Source organism: Leopardus geoffroyi, chromosome A2, assembly GCF_018350155.1.
Source record: "Leopardus geoffroyi isolate Oge1 chromosome A2, O.geoffroyi_Oge1_pat1.0, whole genome shotgun sequence".
Taxonomy (NCBI): Eukaryota; Metazoa; Chordata; class Mammalia; order Carnivora; family Felidae; genus Leopardus; species Leopardus geoffroyi.
The window spans coordinates 8123777-8140048 of record NC_059331.1 but is presented as its reverse complement, the minus strand read 5'-3'; the positions used below and the strand labels follow the sequence as shown (position 1 = coordinate 8140048).

At 55.5% G+C, this 16272-nt stretch overlaps 1 protein-coding gene across 18 annotated transcripts in view; it reads right to left on the bottom strand.

Annotated features, from left to right (window-relative positions):
* Positions 1-16272, bottom strand: part of DNM2 (dynamin 2) — a 90532-nt gene that overhangs the window by 53233 nt on the left and 21027 nt on the right. For 16 of the 18 annotated variants that reach the window (XM_045491925.1, XM_045491918.1, XM_045491926.1 and 13 more), the window contains exon 2: positions 4132-4205. The exons of 1 other annotated variant lie outside the window; for it this stretch is intronic. In XM_045491925.1, the coding sequence (XP_045347881.1) occupies positions 4132-4205 (74 nt within the window). Of the gene's footprint in view, positions 1-4131; positions 4206-13979; positions 14096-16272 lie in introns of those variants that run through there. One more of the 18 variants, XM_045491927.1, reaches the window with a different exon arrangement.

Sequence of the window (16272 nt, the reverse complement as noted above, 5' to 3'; positions counted from 1 at the left end):
CTGGTCCCTGACAGCAACAGTCAAGGTCAAGGGAAGGGAGGCTCAGGAGGCCACATTCCACACCAGAACAGTCCCTAGCACCCAGGGTTTACAAGGCCAGGGGTTGTTCCCAAGGAGAAGCAGGGATCACCCGTGAGCCATCAAACTTCCTGGTGGCTGCGGTCTTAGGGTAATTTTTTTTTTTTAAGATTTTATTTTTAAGTAATCTCTATGCCCAACATGGGACTCAAATGTACAACCCTGAGATCAAGAATCACATGCTCTACGGTCTGTACTAGCCAGGTGCCCCATTCAGTCTTAGGTAATTTTTAAACTAAGCAGATTAAAAGCCTGGGGCGCCTGCATGGCTCAGTTGGTTAAGCATCTGACTCTTGATTTCAGCTCAGGTCGTGACCTCAGGGTTGTGAATTCAAGCCCTGGTGTTTAGGCTCCAAAATGGGCATGGAGCTTCCTTTAAAAAAAAAAAAAAAAAAAAGGTTAAAAGTAATGGCTCACCAGTCTGGACCTGAAGCCAGCATCACTGGGTGTCACAGGCATCAGAAAGGAGGGCTGAGGCCCAGCCTCCGAGTCACATCGTGGGACCCCAGACCCTACAGGAGGCGGCAGGCACACCAAAGCCACATGGGGTGCCAGGGCCACAAAGGGGGTACCACTATCACTCCCATGAGGAAGCTGAGACACACAGAGAGAGGCCACCTGCCCCAGGCCCCAGAAATAAGGGGTAGCTGCCTGGCTCCAGAGTCCAATTCTCGGGAGTCAGCGGGACAAAAGTCTATTCTCTAGAAGCAGTGCAGCCCCACGTAGCCCCTAGAGGGCCCTCTACCAATCAGCACGTCCCACACTACACTCAGCTTCCTCCCTCCTGCTAGTGGGGTGTCCCGCCTCCCATCCAGCCCAGGCACCTCTGCTGTTCATCGCCCTGGACCCCCACCTCAGGGTCACTCTAGACTGCCCTTCACCCTCACCCACAGCACTGCCCTGGGCCAGGCCTCATGACCTCTTGCCTGGCTCTAGACTAACCTTTCCCTGGCCTCCCTGCCTGCACTCCTATCTCTGCCCATCCTTCCTCCACAAGGCAGCCAGGGGCCGAGCCAGTTTTTCCCCACCCAAGTGCTCCCTGGGCTCTCACTGCCTGAATCCATCACCAGACTGCCAGGCCACATCACCTGCCTCCTGCCTCTCCCCCCCAGCCCCACCTCATCACTTTGCACATGCTGTTGCCCCGGCCTAGAATGTTCTCCCAAAGTAGATCCAATGTGCAATATACTCTCCCACACCCCCTGCTCTTTCCCCTCTCAGCCTGACCACAGCATCCTGTGTCTGCCACTCCATGCTGCCTCCCTGGAATCCAGCTGAGGTTGAGCACAGAGTGGGCACACATCTACTGGCAGCAGCAAAAGACTGGAGGGGTGCCTCAGTGGCTCAGTTGGTTAAGCGTCCAACTACAGCTCAGGTCATGATCTCACAGTTCGTGGGTTCGAGCCCCGCATCGGGATCTGTGCTGACAGTGCGGAGCCTGCTTCAGATCCTCTGTCCCCTCTTCTCTCTGCCCCACCCCTGCTCATGAGCTCTCTCTCAAAAATAAAAATTAATGAAAGACAGAGAGAGACTGGAGACACCACAGTCAGGTGGGGAAAGAGGAGCATGTGAGCTGAGACACAGCTCCATATGGGACACCTGGGCCTCTCTCCCGACCTCCACCGCCAGCCCAACAGGATCCAACCATGACCCTACCTCCATAGCTGCCACCCTGTCCCTACATGTCCCCAGGCACCACTTCCATCTCCTCTGGGTCCCCTACCCTGGGCTGGTTCCCATGGTCTCTTTTTCACCAGCAGCCACGGGATCTGATCAAGTGACACCTTGGCCTTAGGGTACACTCCACCATGTGTGTTTCAGGCTGGGCTCTCACGGTGACCCTCCTGAGTGCTCTCAGGCAAGTGGCCTCATCTCTGGAAGCCTCAGTTCCATCCTCTGTAAAGTGGGGGTGACGGGAACAGAGACGCCAGCATCAGTCCGGGTCAGGCACTAGGCTGATGTGTACCCTCAGAGTTTCTGCCTTCACTGCTCTTCACATCTACCACTTTCTGCTGGGAAGGAGAGTTCCCATCAGCCTCGGCTCCAACATCACTTCTTCGGAGATGCCCCGGGATGTCCCACCCTCCGGATGAAGTTAGTCACCCACCCTTCTCTACACACACACTCCCACCCGGTGGGGACCAGGACTGCCTGTCTCCCTGCTGGTCTCACCCCAAGTCTCCCACTTCTGTCCCCTGGCACCAATGGGAATGCCAAGGGGGCAGGCGACTGGTGGTGGCAGCAGCTTTGGTCCAGTCACTGCTGTGCCCTGGGCGTGGACCAGCCTGTGGCATGCATTAAGTGCTCAGTGGACCACAGCTGGGTGACAGCCACCGAGGAGGTGATGGGGGGTGGGGGTGGGGGGGCCTCCTGCCACCTTCCAGTGCAGAAAGCCAGCAGCAAGCTGTCCCAAACAGACCAGTAGAAAGCACAAAACCGCAGCCACTGAGTCAGCACCACACGGGGAGGACCTCGAGTGCCAGGCACTGTTCCGAGGGTTGGACATATTGAATAACGCGGTCTTCATGGCAATCGACAAAGTCGCTGCTATTATTATCTTCACTGTCCAGAAAGGAAACACATCATGAGCAGGAGTCCCTCCCCAGGGGCCATACAGCCAGTAAGCTGCAGAGTCACGATCTGAACCCCGGCAGTCTTAGCTCCCAGGGCCTACCCAGCAGGGCAGAGGTTTTCCCCGAGTGGCCAGCGGCCAGAAGCATCAGCCATCAGCTGGGAACTCATTAAAATGCATATTCTCACCCCCCACCACCACCACCAAACTGCTGAAACCTGCTGAATGAGAAGCAAAAACCCACCAGGCCAAGCCTTACACGACTCTGACCCACTGCCATCTGAAAACTGGGGCTCTGCTGCCGCCAGTCTGGGCCCAGCTGATCGGACCTCTGAATCCACAGAAAGCAGCCCATTGGCTTGCCTGTGGCCTATGACATGGCAGAGCTCACAAAGAGGAGGTGTGGACCAATCCGCTATCGCCTCTCATTGGAGCCACGCCTCCTCCCAGCTGGACTGGGCGGAGTCAAAAGATGAAAGCGAGAGGGCGTGACTGGAGCACAGCAGAGAGTCAAGACGAATGACCAATGACGAATGACGCGGCTAAGCTCCAGTTTCCTCCAGTTGTAAAATGGGGGTGTGTCAGCTGCCTTCCTAGTATGGGTGTGTTTAACCGGGCCGTGCGGTGAGACTGGCGCCCAATGAATCCTGAACTGACCGACGGTGATACCCCAGGGGGGATACGTCAGTGGGGGAGCAGCATGGAGGCCGCTTGGGGCTCTGGAGAGAGGTGAGGCCATGCCCCCGAAAGCTCCTCTGTCCCCTTCCAGCTTCTGACCCACGATGCTTTCTAAGGAGGCCTGACTGGGTTTTATTGTGGGAGACACGCCCACGTCATGCCAGGCTTGTGTGGAAAGAACAGAAATAAACGGAGGCCACCCAGGGGAAGCCAGAAAGGAATCTTCACGTGGGCCATTCTACATTCAATGGGTGGGCCTCTCCAAAAGCCAACAGCGTGACTCAAGTGGCCATGCTGCCCTAATGAAAAGAGGAGACGGGACAACGCAGTGCAGCAGGGGGCAGATCAGAGCACTGCAAAACTAGCCAGGGAGGGTATCTGGGGGACAAGTGGCAACCTGATTATGGACTGGGCATCAGATAACGTGCAGGAATGATTACTTTTCTTGGGTGTGGTTCCGTGACTGTAGGAAGGTGTCCTCACGGCAAGGGGAGGTGCATGGAAGCACTCTGGCTTGATGTGTCACATGCTACTGATTTTGAAAGCGTTCGTTCAGCAAAAAATGTGTTATCCACAACACAGCAAGCAGACACGGCACCTGGCAGCCTGGTCACAACTGAGGACACGAGGGGTGGGTGTTCACTGAACTGCGCTTCAACTTCCCTACACAGATGGAGAACGTGAGTTCAAGCCCAAATGATGACCCAAGACCCCGGACACCGCCACTGGCCCCGGCACTCCTGCCGGGCACTGTGCCCACACTCATTATCTGCTGCAGCAGCGAACCGCCCCACTCACTGTACCTGTTTTTGAGAAGATGAGCTGCAGAATGAGAGGCCGCCGGGTGACGATTCCTGAACCTCGGGGAAGGAAGTCCCTGTGGGAGGGGAAAAGGACAGAAATTACTCAGCGGCTGGCTCGCGGGGCAGGAAGTGTGACCACACGTGTGAAGCAATCCCGCCTTGCGACTGGGGCAACCTCAGCAAAGATACCAGTCCCAGCCAGACACAGCAAAGATACCAAGATCCCAGCCAGATCTTGGAGGGTCCTGAGGCCACCGGGGGCAGAAGAGGGACGGGAATGAAGGTTGGTGGTGAATGGAACCGTTTCCCTCTGGCTGGCCGTGCTCCAGCCCAGCATGCCCCCAGAGCCCTTTCGCTGACAGATATTTGAACAATATCTCCTGCACCCCAAAGAAATGAGTTCATTTCCTACATACATGTCTTAAATTAATTTAATGCCTTATGTATGATACGAAGACTAAATAAAAGGAAAGTAGTTGATGACAAAATACATGTTTCATGTCCCAAAAAGACAAATCGATGCAGGCAGGAAGTGAGTGGATCAGTGGCTGCCCAAGGGGTGGGACATGAGAAGGGAGCTTTCTGGAAATGTCCTAAAACCTGACTGTGGTGATGCTAATATTTACTGTAAGTGCACTGAAAAACCACTGCATTTGAAATGGGTAAATTTTCGTAGTATATAAACAATCCCTCAATAAAGCTGTTAAATAAAGAAACATACCCTGTGTATTTCACCAAGGAAATACTCAGGCACCAGCTGGACTTACACCACTACACGCGGATTCATGCAAAGCAGGACGACCAGAAGGCACTCTGGACCATTAAGAAAGGAAAGCCGAAGAGCCAGGGTCCAGTGAGCGTGGAAGGAGAAGAGGGATTTTCGCAGGTTAAAGCCGTGCAAAGGATTCTTTGGTGTCTCATGTAAAATGGAGAAAAGTTCCAGGTTCAGAAAGTTTCAAACAAGGCTTGCACACCAATGTTTAGATTATTTGCAATCTGTGCGGGACACAGGACTAGTGGTACTGGGCAGGTGTGTCCCAAATACAGCAAGACAACAGCATCCTGGGGTTCTCAACCCAGGGCCACCGGCACCAACCCGCTCCCCAGTACTGTTACAGCCACAGTGCTTCAGGAGGGCACCTCCTAGTGTCGGGAGCCCCTGTTGGGAGCCTGGAAGGCCCCAGAGGAGGTCACTGGTTCTCAGCTCAGGCTGGCTGGCAGAATCCCTGGGAACGTGTTAATAACCCAGTGGGTGCTGGAGGGAAGGAGGCATACCCGGGCATGCGCCACACGTGACAGCCTATGGGCAGCCCCACTGCACTTCACCTCCGCTGGCTGGGTGCAAGGAGGTGGCAGTGACCACGTAAGGTTGGCCCACCGGCTCGCGCTCACGGTGGCCTGCAGCCCGGCCTTTGAGACGAGGGGCCCTCTCTGGGCCTCAGGGCTCTAAAGGCCCCACAGGGGCACAGTCCGAGCAGCAGAGTGGGGTGCTCAAGCAGACAGGTGCAGAGAGGGGTGGGGTGACAGGGGTGCCGGAGTCCGGTCATCATTCTTAGAGCAAAGCAGCCCGATGGGGGTTAGGGGGACAGCCAGATTGTAACTCTGTGTGCTTTTAAAGGTGTGTGGCTTTAAAAGAACCCTCTGAAGGACAGGGGAGCCTGGATGGCTCAGTTGACTGAGCGTTTGACTTCGGCTCAGGTCATGATCTCATAGCTCATGGATTCGAGCCCCGCATCGGGCTCTCTGTTATCAGCACAGAGCCTGATTCAGATCCTCTGCCCGCCCCCCTGCCCTCCCCCACTCACGCTCTCTCTCTCTCAAAATAAATAAACCCTCTGGTGGCCGCAGAGGCAAGGGTGGGAGTCCAGAGGCAGGAAAGGCACGAGGGGACTGCACTCGTCCACGTATGTGATGACAGAGGCTAGACCCAGAGCGGCAGGAACAGAGAGCAGTGGACCGACACTGGACAGAGCTGACAGCAGTTCAGGAGAGGACAGTCCAACCATGGAGGGTGGGGGGGCCCAAGAGGCAGAAGAACATCCCAAGGATGCCGGTGAGCCCCAGGAGGACGAAGCCTGTGGCCCCTGGTGGCAAAGTCACCCTCTACACCTCAGGTGTTATGATGGAGGTGCTGGGGACAAAGAAGACATGCTACGGAGGTCAGAGGGCTTGGCAGCTGGTCTGGGCAGAGAAGGGGAAACAGGAGGTGAGCTACATGTAGGGGTGCAGATAGGGCAGAGTGGGGAAATGGCGAGGAGGCCCCAAGCAGGTCACCAGGCCCCAAAGTCAGTCAGTTCTTCACCTCGGCCCTCACCAGAGGGGACATCCATCCCAATGTCTCCAGGAGAGCAGAGCCACTTCACGGCAGATGCCAGGGACAGGGTGGGCCTGCTGGTGGCTGTTAACCTCTCAAACACCACACTTGGCCTTGGCCCTGGCACTCCCAGAGCCCCAGGCCACCCGGCTCAGAGGCAAAGACCCGAGAGGCAGGGACAGGAGGTCCCTTGCACATCAGAGATGTGGCATCTTGGAAACCATGGGCGCCAGCCCTCCAACAGAATCACAGACAGCAGCGGTGACGGTGTGCACGTCCCGCACCAGAATCCTCCACTCCACCTCTCCACCTCCTCCACAACAGGAACAGGTCGGGGACCAAACGATACAGAAGCACGGGAATGAATCCCCCACGCCTGTCTATGTGGTTCCTCCAAGCTGCTGTGTGTGACTGCAGGAGGCTCCTTTCCACTGCTGACCCGTGCCCTGTGGCATGGATGGGCCACCTGGGGTCTTTCCAGTTGGGGGTCGTTACACATATAGCTGCTGGGGCGCCTGGGTGGCTCAGTCGGTTGAGCATCCGACTTCGGCCCAGGTCATGATCTCACGGTCCGTGAGTTCGAGCCCCGCGTCGGGCTCTGTGCTGACAGCTCAGAGCCTGGTGCCTGCACTGGATTCTGGGTCTCCCTCCCTCTCTGCCCCTCCCCCACTCATGCTCGGTCTCTCTGTCAAAAATAAACATTAAAAAAATTTTTTAAATAAAAAACCAAATATAGCTGCTAGGAACATTTGCACACATGCCTCTGGTAGACATACGCCCTCGTTTCTCCTGCTGAGTCAGAGGGTGAACCTGAACAGGCAAAACTCGTCTCTGGTGATAGAAATCAGAGCAGTTGGTTCCCTTTGGAGAACTGACTGGAAGGGGCACCGGGGAACTTTCTGGGATGGACTCTATCTTGACCTGTCTGGTGATTTCCTGAGTGCGTGAATTTACATAAGAAAACAAGGTCACTAGGCATCGGGAGTGGTGGGAACATGGACTGAAGTTCACGGCATCTGAGGTCACCCGGCCTCTGGGCCCACACCTCTGACTCAAAAGCCGCTGGCATCACCCCCGCCAGGGCCAAGGTATTGGCCCACGCTGTCCTGTAACTGTTCTGGGTGTGTCTGGGGGGGCCAGGCACCATGGACACAATGGTAACACTACAGACAACGGACAGTGAGCACCTCGCAACAACACGAGGACCAGCACGATGCCCAAGAGAACCCAAGAGCTCCGGGCACATGCAGGGAAGGCAGCTGGCCGGGGCTGGAGCTTGGTGGTGACCGGAGGGTGCAGCCCAGGCAAAGGAGGCTCAGCCCGAGGGGGAGAAGGCCGAAGGACGAGGCCGAGCAGGCGCGCGGGGCCTTGCGCACCAGGCTGGGAGTGCCAGCCGCCCTGGGATTCCTCCAATCGTGTGTCCAGAAGCTCTCAAACTGCTGAGTGGAAAGGGCAGCAACACCGAGTGCGGACTCGGCCTGGACAGTCCCCCCAAAAGCAGCTCCCTGGAAATTCCCAAGAGGCTCGGGGAGGAAGGACCCGTCCGGCTGTGCCCTCAGGTCCGCCCAGAGGATGTTCTGGCACAAGGCAGCAGGAGCGCCCTCGGGGCCTTCCCGGCCTGGGTGGTGGAAGGAGACCATCTCCCCTCGTAACTCTGCCCAGAACACCATCTGCTTATGTGGAGGCAACGTCCAAGCCTCAGTCGTCTGCTTCCTCCGCCCTGATTCAACCCACCCCCACCCCGACTGGACGCCCAGGCTGCCCTGCGCACGCTGTGACCTCCCGCCAGCTTCCCTGGCTCTCCGGTCTGGGTTTCCTAGTCAGCAAGACGGGGTGACACCGCCCACCTCGGAGGTCAGCTGGGTACCACACAGGCGCCCCCGTGACTCACACTCCCCACAGCTCTGGCCCAAATGACACCTCCCTAGGGAGGCTTGCCACCCCCCACTTACAACTCCAACCCCACCCCATCGCCCACCTGCCCTCATTTTCTTCTCGTCACTAACACTTCAAGTCACTTACCTGCTTACCTGCCCCCCTCTGCCACGTAGCCCCCCAGGACAGGAGCCCGGGCCTACTCTGTTCCTTGGCACAGAGTAGGGGTTCATTGCTGCACCTGGCCTCTATCTATGGGCCTAGGCCTGGCCCACAGGATCCTCCTCCCAGGTTACCTATGGTTCCTTTTTTTTTTTTTTTTTTTTTGAGAGATAGAGAGAGAGAGAGAGAGAGAGAAAGAGAGCATGAGCAGGGAAGGGGCACAGGGAGAGAGAGAATCCCAAGCAGGCTCCACTCCCAATGTGGAGCCCAACATGGGGCTCAATCTCACATCCGTGAGATCATGACCTGAGCCAAAATTCAGGGTTGGACTCTTAACTGAGCTACACAGGTACCCCACCTATGGTTCTCTCTCTCTCTTTTTAATGTTTATTTATTTTTGAGAGAGAGAATGAGCAGGGGAGGGGCAGAGAGAGAGAGGGAGACACAGAATCTGAAGCAGGTTCCAGGCTCCAAGCTGGGTTCCAACACAGGGCTCTAACTCACCGCGTTGAACGCTCCGACCTGAGCTGAAGTCGGAGGCTTGACCGACTAAGCCACCCAGATGCCCCTATGGTCTCTTTCTAAAACAAAGACCAGGCCTCCAAGCCTCCGTCCTACAGAAATCACACCCCGCAGTTGACAGGGTCCTCTACCTGCCCATCCTACCAGCCCCACCCCTGCTTCCTCCTGCTCTGGGATCTCTTCACTTCTGGCTTCTAGTCTTTGCAGGGACTGTTCCCTCTGCCAGGAACGTCCTCCCCACAGGCACCGCGCACCCACCCGTGGGCAGATGCAGTGGACTGAACCCCTCCCTCCCAAACGCATGCCCTTTCCCACTCCCACAACATGGCTTTCAATGGAAGTCTAGCCCTGTGACCACACATGGCTTCCCCTGGCCTGGTCACTGCTAGATCTCCAGCACCTAGAACAGTGCCTGGCATACAGCAGGTGCTCATTAAATAGTTTGTTGAATGGCCAAGAGGAATATGGACGCTGGAACCAGGGAGCCTGGGTTCAAAGCCCAGCCCTGCCCCCAGGAGCTGTGTGGTCCTAGGCAGGTCTCCACCTTCTCTGGGCACTGGCACGGCCATCAGTGGGATGAGAGGATGCCACTCATCCTTCAGGGAAGGCCCTCGCTGGCCTCCTGACCTGCACACATCACTTTCACCCTCTCCGAGCCTCAGTTTCCAAGCTCTAAAATGGGCCACCTCTCCCTGGAAGGTAATGAGGGCTCCTGAGAAGAGAGTGGTAGGGAGTAGGGAGGGAAAGGCACAGCAGGTGGTGGCACCAGGGGCAGATCAGAAGTCCCAGCTGTTTATTTACTGTTGTTTGAACAGAGACCAAGGTCCCCCCAGGAGCCCTTTGACTTCCAGCCCCATACATGGGTGGGGATGCCTGGCTGAGGGAACAATAGAGGCTTAAAACGCAGGCTGGTAGGTGGGCAGGTGGAGGCCTTCCCAGGGGAGGGAAAACAAACAGATAAGCTGGCAGAGGATGAGTCAGAGCTGTTAAGGGCCAGGTCACCCCTCACCTGAGCAGCATAGTGACAGGAGGCCCAGTAAGCGCCCTTGGCTGGGATCCCTTCCTCATCGCCATATACTCATGGGGGTCACTCAAAGCCTCAGTGTGGCTAGGAGACCTCAGCACAACTCCAGCCACGGAAAAAGCCCTCAGCAGGAGGCCCACACTCCAGGGACCTGTTTGTACCCAGCCCACTCTCTCAGGCTCTGATAAGAGCCCATATAGGAAGCAGTGGCTGCCCCCCTAGCCCAGCTCTAACCCCATCTTTGGCAACATCTCAGCAAACCCTCTAGCAAGACCAAAAGAATGCAACCAGGGCCAACACTCCCATTTCCCAGATAGGCAGACTAAGGCTCAGAGTTTCAGGACTTGCCCTGGCAACTCAGCAAGGAAGGAGCAGAGCTGGGATGGGAACATAGGAAAGATGTCAGTGATGCAGAACCGCCGCTGCTCCCTCCCCCCCCCCCAATCACCCCCAAACCCCCAGGGCTTCTTCTGTGGTTTTGCTAGAAAAGGAGTAGAGTTCATCGCTGGGCCTCTGGAGCCACACTATCCAGTCTATACGCCCCACCGGTCCCCACCCAGTCCCTGCCTCATTACCACCCATCTGGATGCCATCCAACAGTAAGCACTGGTGACCCAGAGCCCAGCCCACACTCAGTGGCCCCGGGCAGGTGTCACTGTGTCCTTGTAGTCACCCCAAGAGGCAGGCAGGCTGACTCAGACTGCAGACCCAGGGCTCCTCCCACCCCTCACTGCCCACTCCGCCCAGCAGCAAGCCCTGCTGGGTCCACCTCCAGCTGGGCACAAACTGGCCCACTTCCCTGCACATCCACGGCCATCACACCGGCCACTCGTGCTTGCTGGACCAGTACAGTTGCTGCCTCTTAGGCTACCCACCCTTGCCCCCGAAGTGGCCACATGGTGTGTATGGATGCAGTGGCTGCCTCCCTCTGTTCAGAGGCCTCCCAAGACCCCCACCTCCCTCAGGGTAAAAACCCCAAGTCCTCTAAGGCCCACAAGGCCCCGCACAGCCTGCCCAGTCACCTCCCCTCCTCCTGTTCTCCCTCTCACTCACTCAGCTCCTGCTATGCTATTCTCTGCTGTGTTGCCCCCAAACAGGTATGGTTGCCTCGGGGCCTTTGCACTGACTGCTCCCGCAGCCTAGAACTCTCTCCCTGCAACACCCACAGGGCCAACTAGCAACTCCTGGCCAAACTATCTCTTCTCTATCCTCATCCCAGCACGCTCCGAACATAAAGCAGGTGCCCATCCTGCTCGATTCTCAATTCTATTCAGAACCGGCATCTTCCAATTTACTGGTCTGTTCATATGGCTGTGGTCCCTCTCCTCCCACCTATCCATTAAAATGGCAGCCCCATAGGAGCCGGGTCCTCTGCCTGGCACGTTCTCCGATCTCTCAGCTCTCAATACAGAGCCAGGCATGAGGCAAGTGACCAGTTTGTGGGATGAAGGACCCAACGAGGAGACTGGGGCTCAGGTGGAGGCGGGCGGGCGGGCCAGCGTCTTGTTGGCTTTCTCGGTCCCACTCCGGGGTGCCACCTCTTCACAATTCCCAGCAGGCTCCTCCCTGCTCAGGAATCCTGCAGGTTCCAGAGCCCAGCCCCACCCCTGGCACTCAGCCACAGTGTCACCAGCTCCATGGTCTCATCTGGAGGCCAGGCCAGGAACAAAAGCAGAAGTGGCCCATGGGGACTAGCAGCCGCGGCTCTTGGGTCTTGGAGACCCCAGCGGGAGTCCAGGCACTTGCATAGGTCTGGTCACCTTTCTGTGCCTCAGTTTCCTTATTTGTTATTTGTTAAGTGGGGACGATGTCATCTGCCTCAGACGGTAGGCAGTTGGAAGGATATGCAAAGTTCTTACCACGGTGCCCAAAAAGAGACCATCTGCCCTACACAATCGAGGGAAAACTGGACACAATATGAATCAGACCGTGACCCTCCTCTGCTCCAAAGTCCTCCCGATGGCCTCCAAGGCCCTGAGCAATCGCCCTGTCACCTCCCTGCCCTCACCCCCACCTCACTCACTCCCTGAGCCACACAGCTGGTCAAGGTACAGCAAACAGGTCAAATCTATTTCTGCTGCAGGGCCTTTGCATGTGCTGACCCTCTGCCTGGAATGAACATCTCCTCGGAGCCTCTTCACAATCCTGGCTTCCTCTGGTCAGTCAGGATTCAACTCAGATGTCAACTCTTTTGAGAGGCTTGACTGTCCCCTACTGACACCCCTCCTCCACGTCACCCCGTTTTCCTTCTCCTGAGTGATTCTGCAAGGATGGCCTCTCCCTGCGGCAGTGCTTTCCAGAGTGAAATCCGTTAACCGCCTAGATGTCCGCTCGCATGGAATTGGCCCAATCAATCTTGGAACCGGGCCAGGAGGGAATCCAGGCCACAGTGCTGAAAGCAAAGTGTGATGGACAGAACAGACTATGTCCTCCAAATATTTTTAAACGCTTGTGCCCATTTCCTGCCTGTGTGGGGACAACAAACTTGAAGGTGACACTTGGGCCCGATGGAAGTCGTGTTATGGAATGCAAATGGAAAAACTTCCTGTTTCATGGTCTCCAACATGCCTTGAATTTCAGTCTTCTGTAATTTTTTTATAACTTTTGTAACAGGCAAATATTAATTTTTACCTTTGCTGTTGTACCAAGAGTGCCAAAGCAACCAGGCGGCCAAGCAGCATTTTCATAGGTGACAGAAAAGACACTGGCATTTGGGAACCCAAGCTGTCGACTCTGCCCCTCCTGGCGGGTCCCCTCAGCATCCTCACTGCTCTACCCTGCAGCAGACAGCCTGCCCCACGTCAGCTGCGTGACCCTGGTGGCAAGGTCATGCACGTCTTGGGACCAATGTCCTCATCTATAAAATGAGGTGCGAAGGGGACAGAAGACAGTGCAGGTGCCACAGGTCAGCCACATATGGATTCCTACTTCTGCGTGTGTCACCACCCAAGAGGCCCAACTGAAGCCAGAGGCAGGATGTTGGTAAATAGGCAGGAAGAAGGCCAGGCAGGGCTCCACCACGCTCCTAGCATTCCAGAACCATCCTCCTGGCAGGCTCCTTCTTCAAGTAGGAGAACGGGTGTGTGTCCTCCACAACCCTCTTCCCAGAGCCCCTCCCAGATGACGGGATGAGGAACAGTCCAGACAGACTGGTCCACAGTGTCACACAAGACAGCACGGCCTTACCGCCCTTGCCCAGGTCACGTCTTTCCCACCTCCTACAGTCGATCTGTCAGCAAATCCTGCCTTCGTCCCCTGCTTGGTCCCAACCTCCTTAGGCTGAGCCCCTGGGACAGCCATGCTCCCCCAGTCCTCATGCCCCATGTGTTCTCGACCTGGCATCCGGAGACAGCTTTTCAAACAAGTCGGATCATGCTGCACACATTCTTAAAACCCACCTGTGTCTTCCAGCAAACTCGGGACACAAACGAGTGTCCTGTCTGCAGCCCACAAGGCCCAACACCAGTGCCCCATCACTTCCCTGCCGTTGTCCGCTGGCTCCCACCCCCCTCCCCGCTCCCGCTCCCAGGCCCTCCTGACTGATGGCTCCTCTCGGGCTCCTTCGCCACCAGATGCCCCCAAAGAGCCCTCCACTCTTCCTCTGGACACTGGTTGGACGGAGCCTGCCAGGAGAGGTTCCCTAACTGCTTCCCCGGGCCAGGCTCTGCCTCCTCTCCAAGCTTCCTTCCTGCATACTGGTCCCCACTCTAAGCCGTCTCCTTCGTTCACTGCCTGGCCCCCCACCCCCGGCACAACACCTGGCACACAACAGGTGCTCGGTACATGCCCGCTGAGGAGTGACCCGTAAGAGGGGCCGGCATCTCCGAGGGCGCACACAACAAAACGCTGAGCCGAGCCCTGTGCACACAAGTCTCCATCCCCCTCTTCACAGGGGCTCTCGCCAACCCCGTGACGCAGACGGGGAAACTGAACGTAAAGACGTGTGGTCACCTGGACCAAAGGCACATAAGCTGACGGCATCCTCCGCCACCAACCCAGACGGCTTCTTCCTGTCCCGGTCTGCCGGCACCATCCTGGTCATTACACCCCATGTTACCGGAACGAAGATGGAAAGGAGCCCTGAACTCCGAGGACAAGGCGGACAGTCACCGCTCCCTGTAGGGACAGATAGGTCCGTGACAGTGGGAAGCACAGAGTCTGCAGCTGTCCAGCTGTGAGACCTGAACAAGGATCTTCTCCTCCCCGGACCTCAGTTTCTCCATCTGTAAGATGGGGATAGTAACGGTGCCCACGCTGTCAGGCTGTCAGAGGATCAGAAGGACGAGTCCTGTGAGCCCCAGTCCCTGGCACACGTAGGGCCCTCCTCCACAAGACTGGTCGGTAGGGACGATGGCAGGAAGGGAGACATTCCTTGGCACCTCCAGGAGGACCCTGTTGTAACGGTGTCTCCTGGCACATTGGGCGAGACGATGCTAAATCTACTCCCCCCCCAGCACAGCAGCCCCCTCCTAGGGACCAGCCCTGGGCCTAGCAGACAAGCAAGCCTGTCGCCTCACTCCCGTGGCCTGTCAGGAGGGGACAGGGAGTGGACGTGGCACGGCGGGGCTGGACCAGAGACGACCGTGCAGTCGTAAAGAGAGCACGAGATGAGGGAAACCGAGGGGAGTCTACAAGAGTAGCTGGGAGACGCCAGGCCCCCGCCTTCAACTGAACAAGAGGTCAACAAGGAAACACCACCGCCACAAACCGACGAGATCTACCAAACCTGCACAGCACGCCCCACCCAACGACAGCAGAGAACACATTCGTATCAAGGGCACGTGCAACATCCTCCAGGACAGGCCGTAAAACAGGACTCAGTAAATGTCAAAGGGCAGAAATTACATAAGGTACGTTCTCTGACCACACGGGGTGAAATCAGAAATCAGTAACGAAAGGAAATTTGGGGAAATTCACAAGTGCGTGGAAATTAAACAACACATTCCTCAGTAACTAGCAAGTCAAAGAGGAAAACCTAAGGGAGATTAGAGAGTATCTTGAGGGGAATGAAAAAGAAGACGCAAAATGCCGAAACTCACAGGCTTTGGCAAAAGCAGCATGCAGAGGAAAATGTATAGATGTAGGCACTATAACATTTATTTTTTATTTTTTTTTTAATCTTTATTTTTGAGAGAGAAACAGAGCGCAAGCGGGGAAGGAGCAGAGAGAGAGGGAGACACAGAATTGGAAGCTGGCTCCAGGCTCCAAGCTGTCAGCACAGAGTCTGATGTGGGGCTTGAACATACGAACCGTGAGATCATGCATGACCCAAGCCAAAGTCGGATGCTCAACCGACTGAGTTACCCAGGCACCCTGAGCATGTGACTCTTAATCCAAGGGTTGTGGGTTCAAGCCCCAAATTGGGTATAGAGATTATTTAAAAATAAGATCTTCGTTAAAAAAAAAATTTAATGTTTATTCATTTCTGAGAGAGAGAGAGAGAGAGAGAGAGAGAGCAAGCACAAGCAGGGGAGGGGAAGAGAGAGACACAGAATCCAAAGCAGGCTCCAGGCTCTGAGCTGTCAGCATAGAGCCCAACACAGGGCTCAAGCCCAGGAATCATGAGATCATGACCTGAGCAAAGTCGGCGGCTCAACCTACTGGATCCACCCAGGTGCCCCAAAAATAAAATCCTAAAAAAAAAAAAAAAAAAAAAAAAAAAAGGTAAAAGAAATCTGAATAGACCTATAACAAGTAAGGAGATTGAATTTTTTTAAGTTTTATTTATTTTGAGAGAGAGAGCACATGTGTGCACAAGCAGGGAAGGGGCAGAGAGAGAGGGAGAGAACCAATCCCAAGCAGGCTCTGTACTATCAGCACAAAGCCCAACACAGGGCCTGAACTCACACAAGCGGGGTCCAAACTCACAAACCTGAGCCAAAATCAAGAGTTGGATGCTTAACTGACTGACCCAGGCTCCCCAAAGAGACTGAAATTATGCTCAGAAACTCCCCCCCCCCCATAAAAAAGCACAGGTCCAAATGACTTCATGGGTAAATTGTAACAAACACTTAAAGAAGGTTTAACACTGATCCTTCACAAACTCCCCAAAAAATTGGAAAAGGAAAGAACACTTCCTAACTGGTTCTATGAGGCCAGCATTATCCTGATACCAAAGCTAGACAAAAACCACCAGAAAACAACAGATTGATACTTCATATTAATATAGACACACAAAAAAGTCCTCAACAAAATACAAGTAAACCAAATCCAGCAATATATAAAAAATATCATGTATCATAGC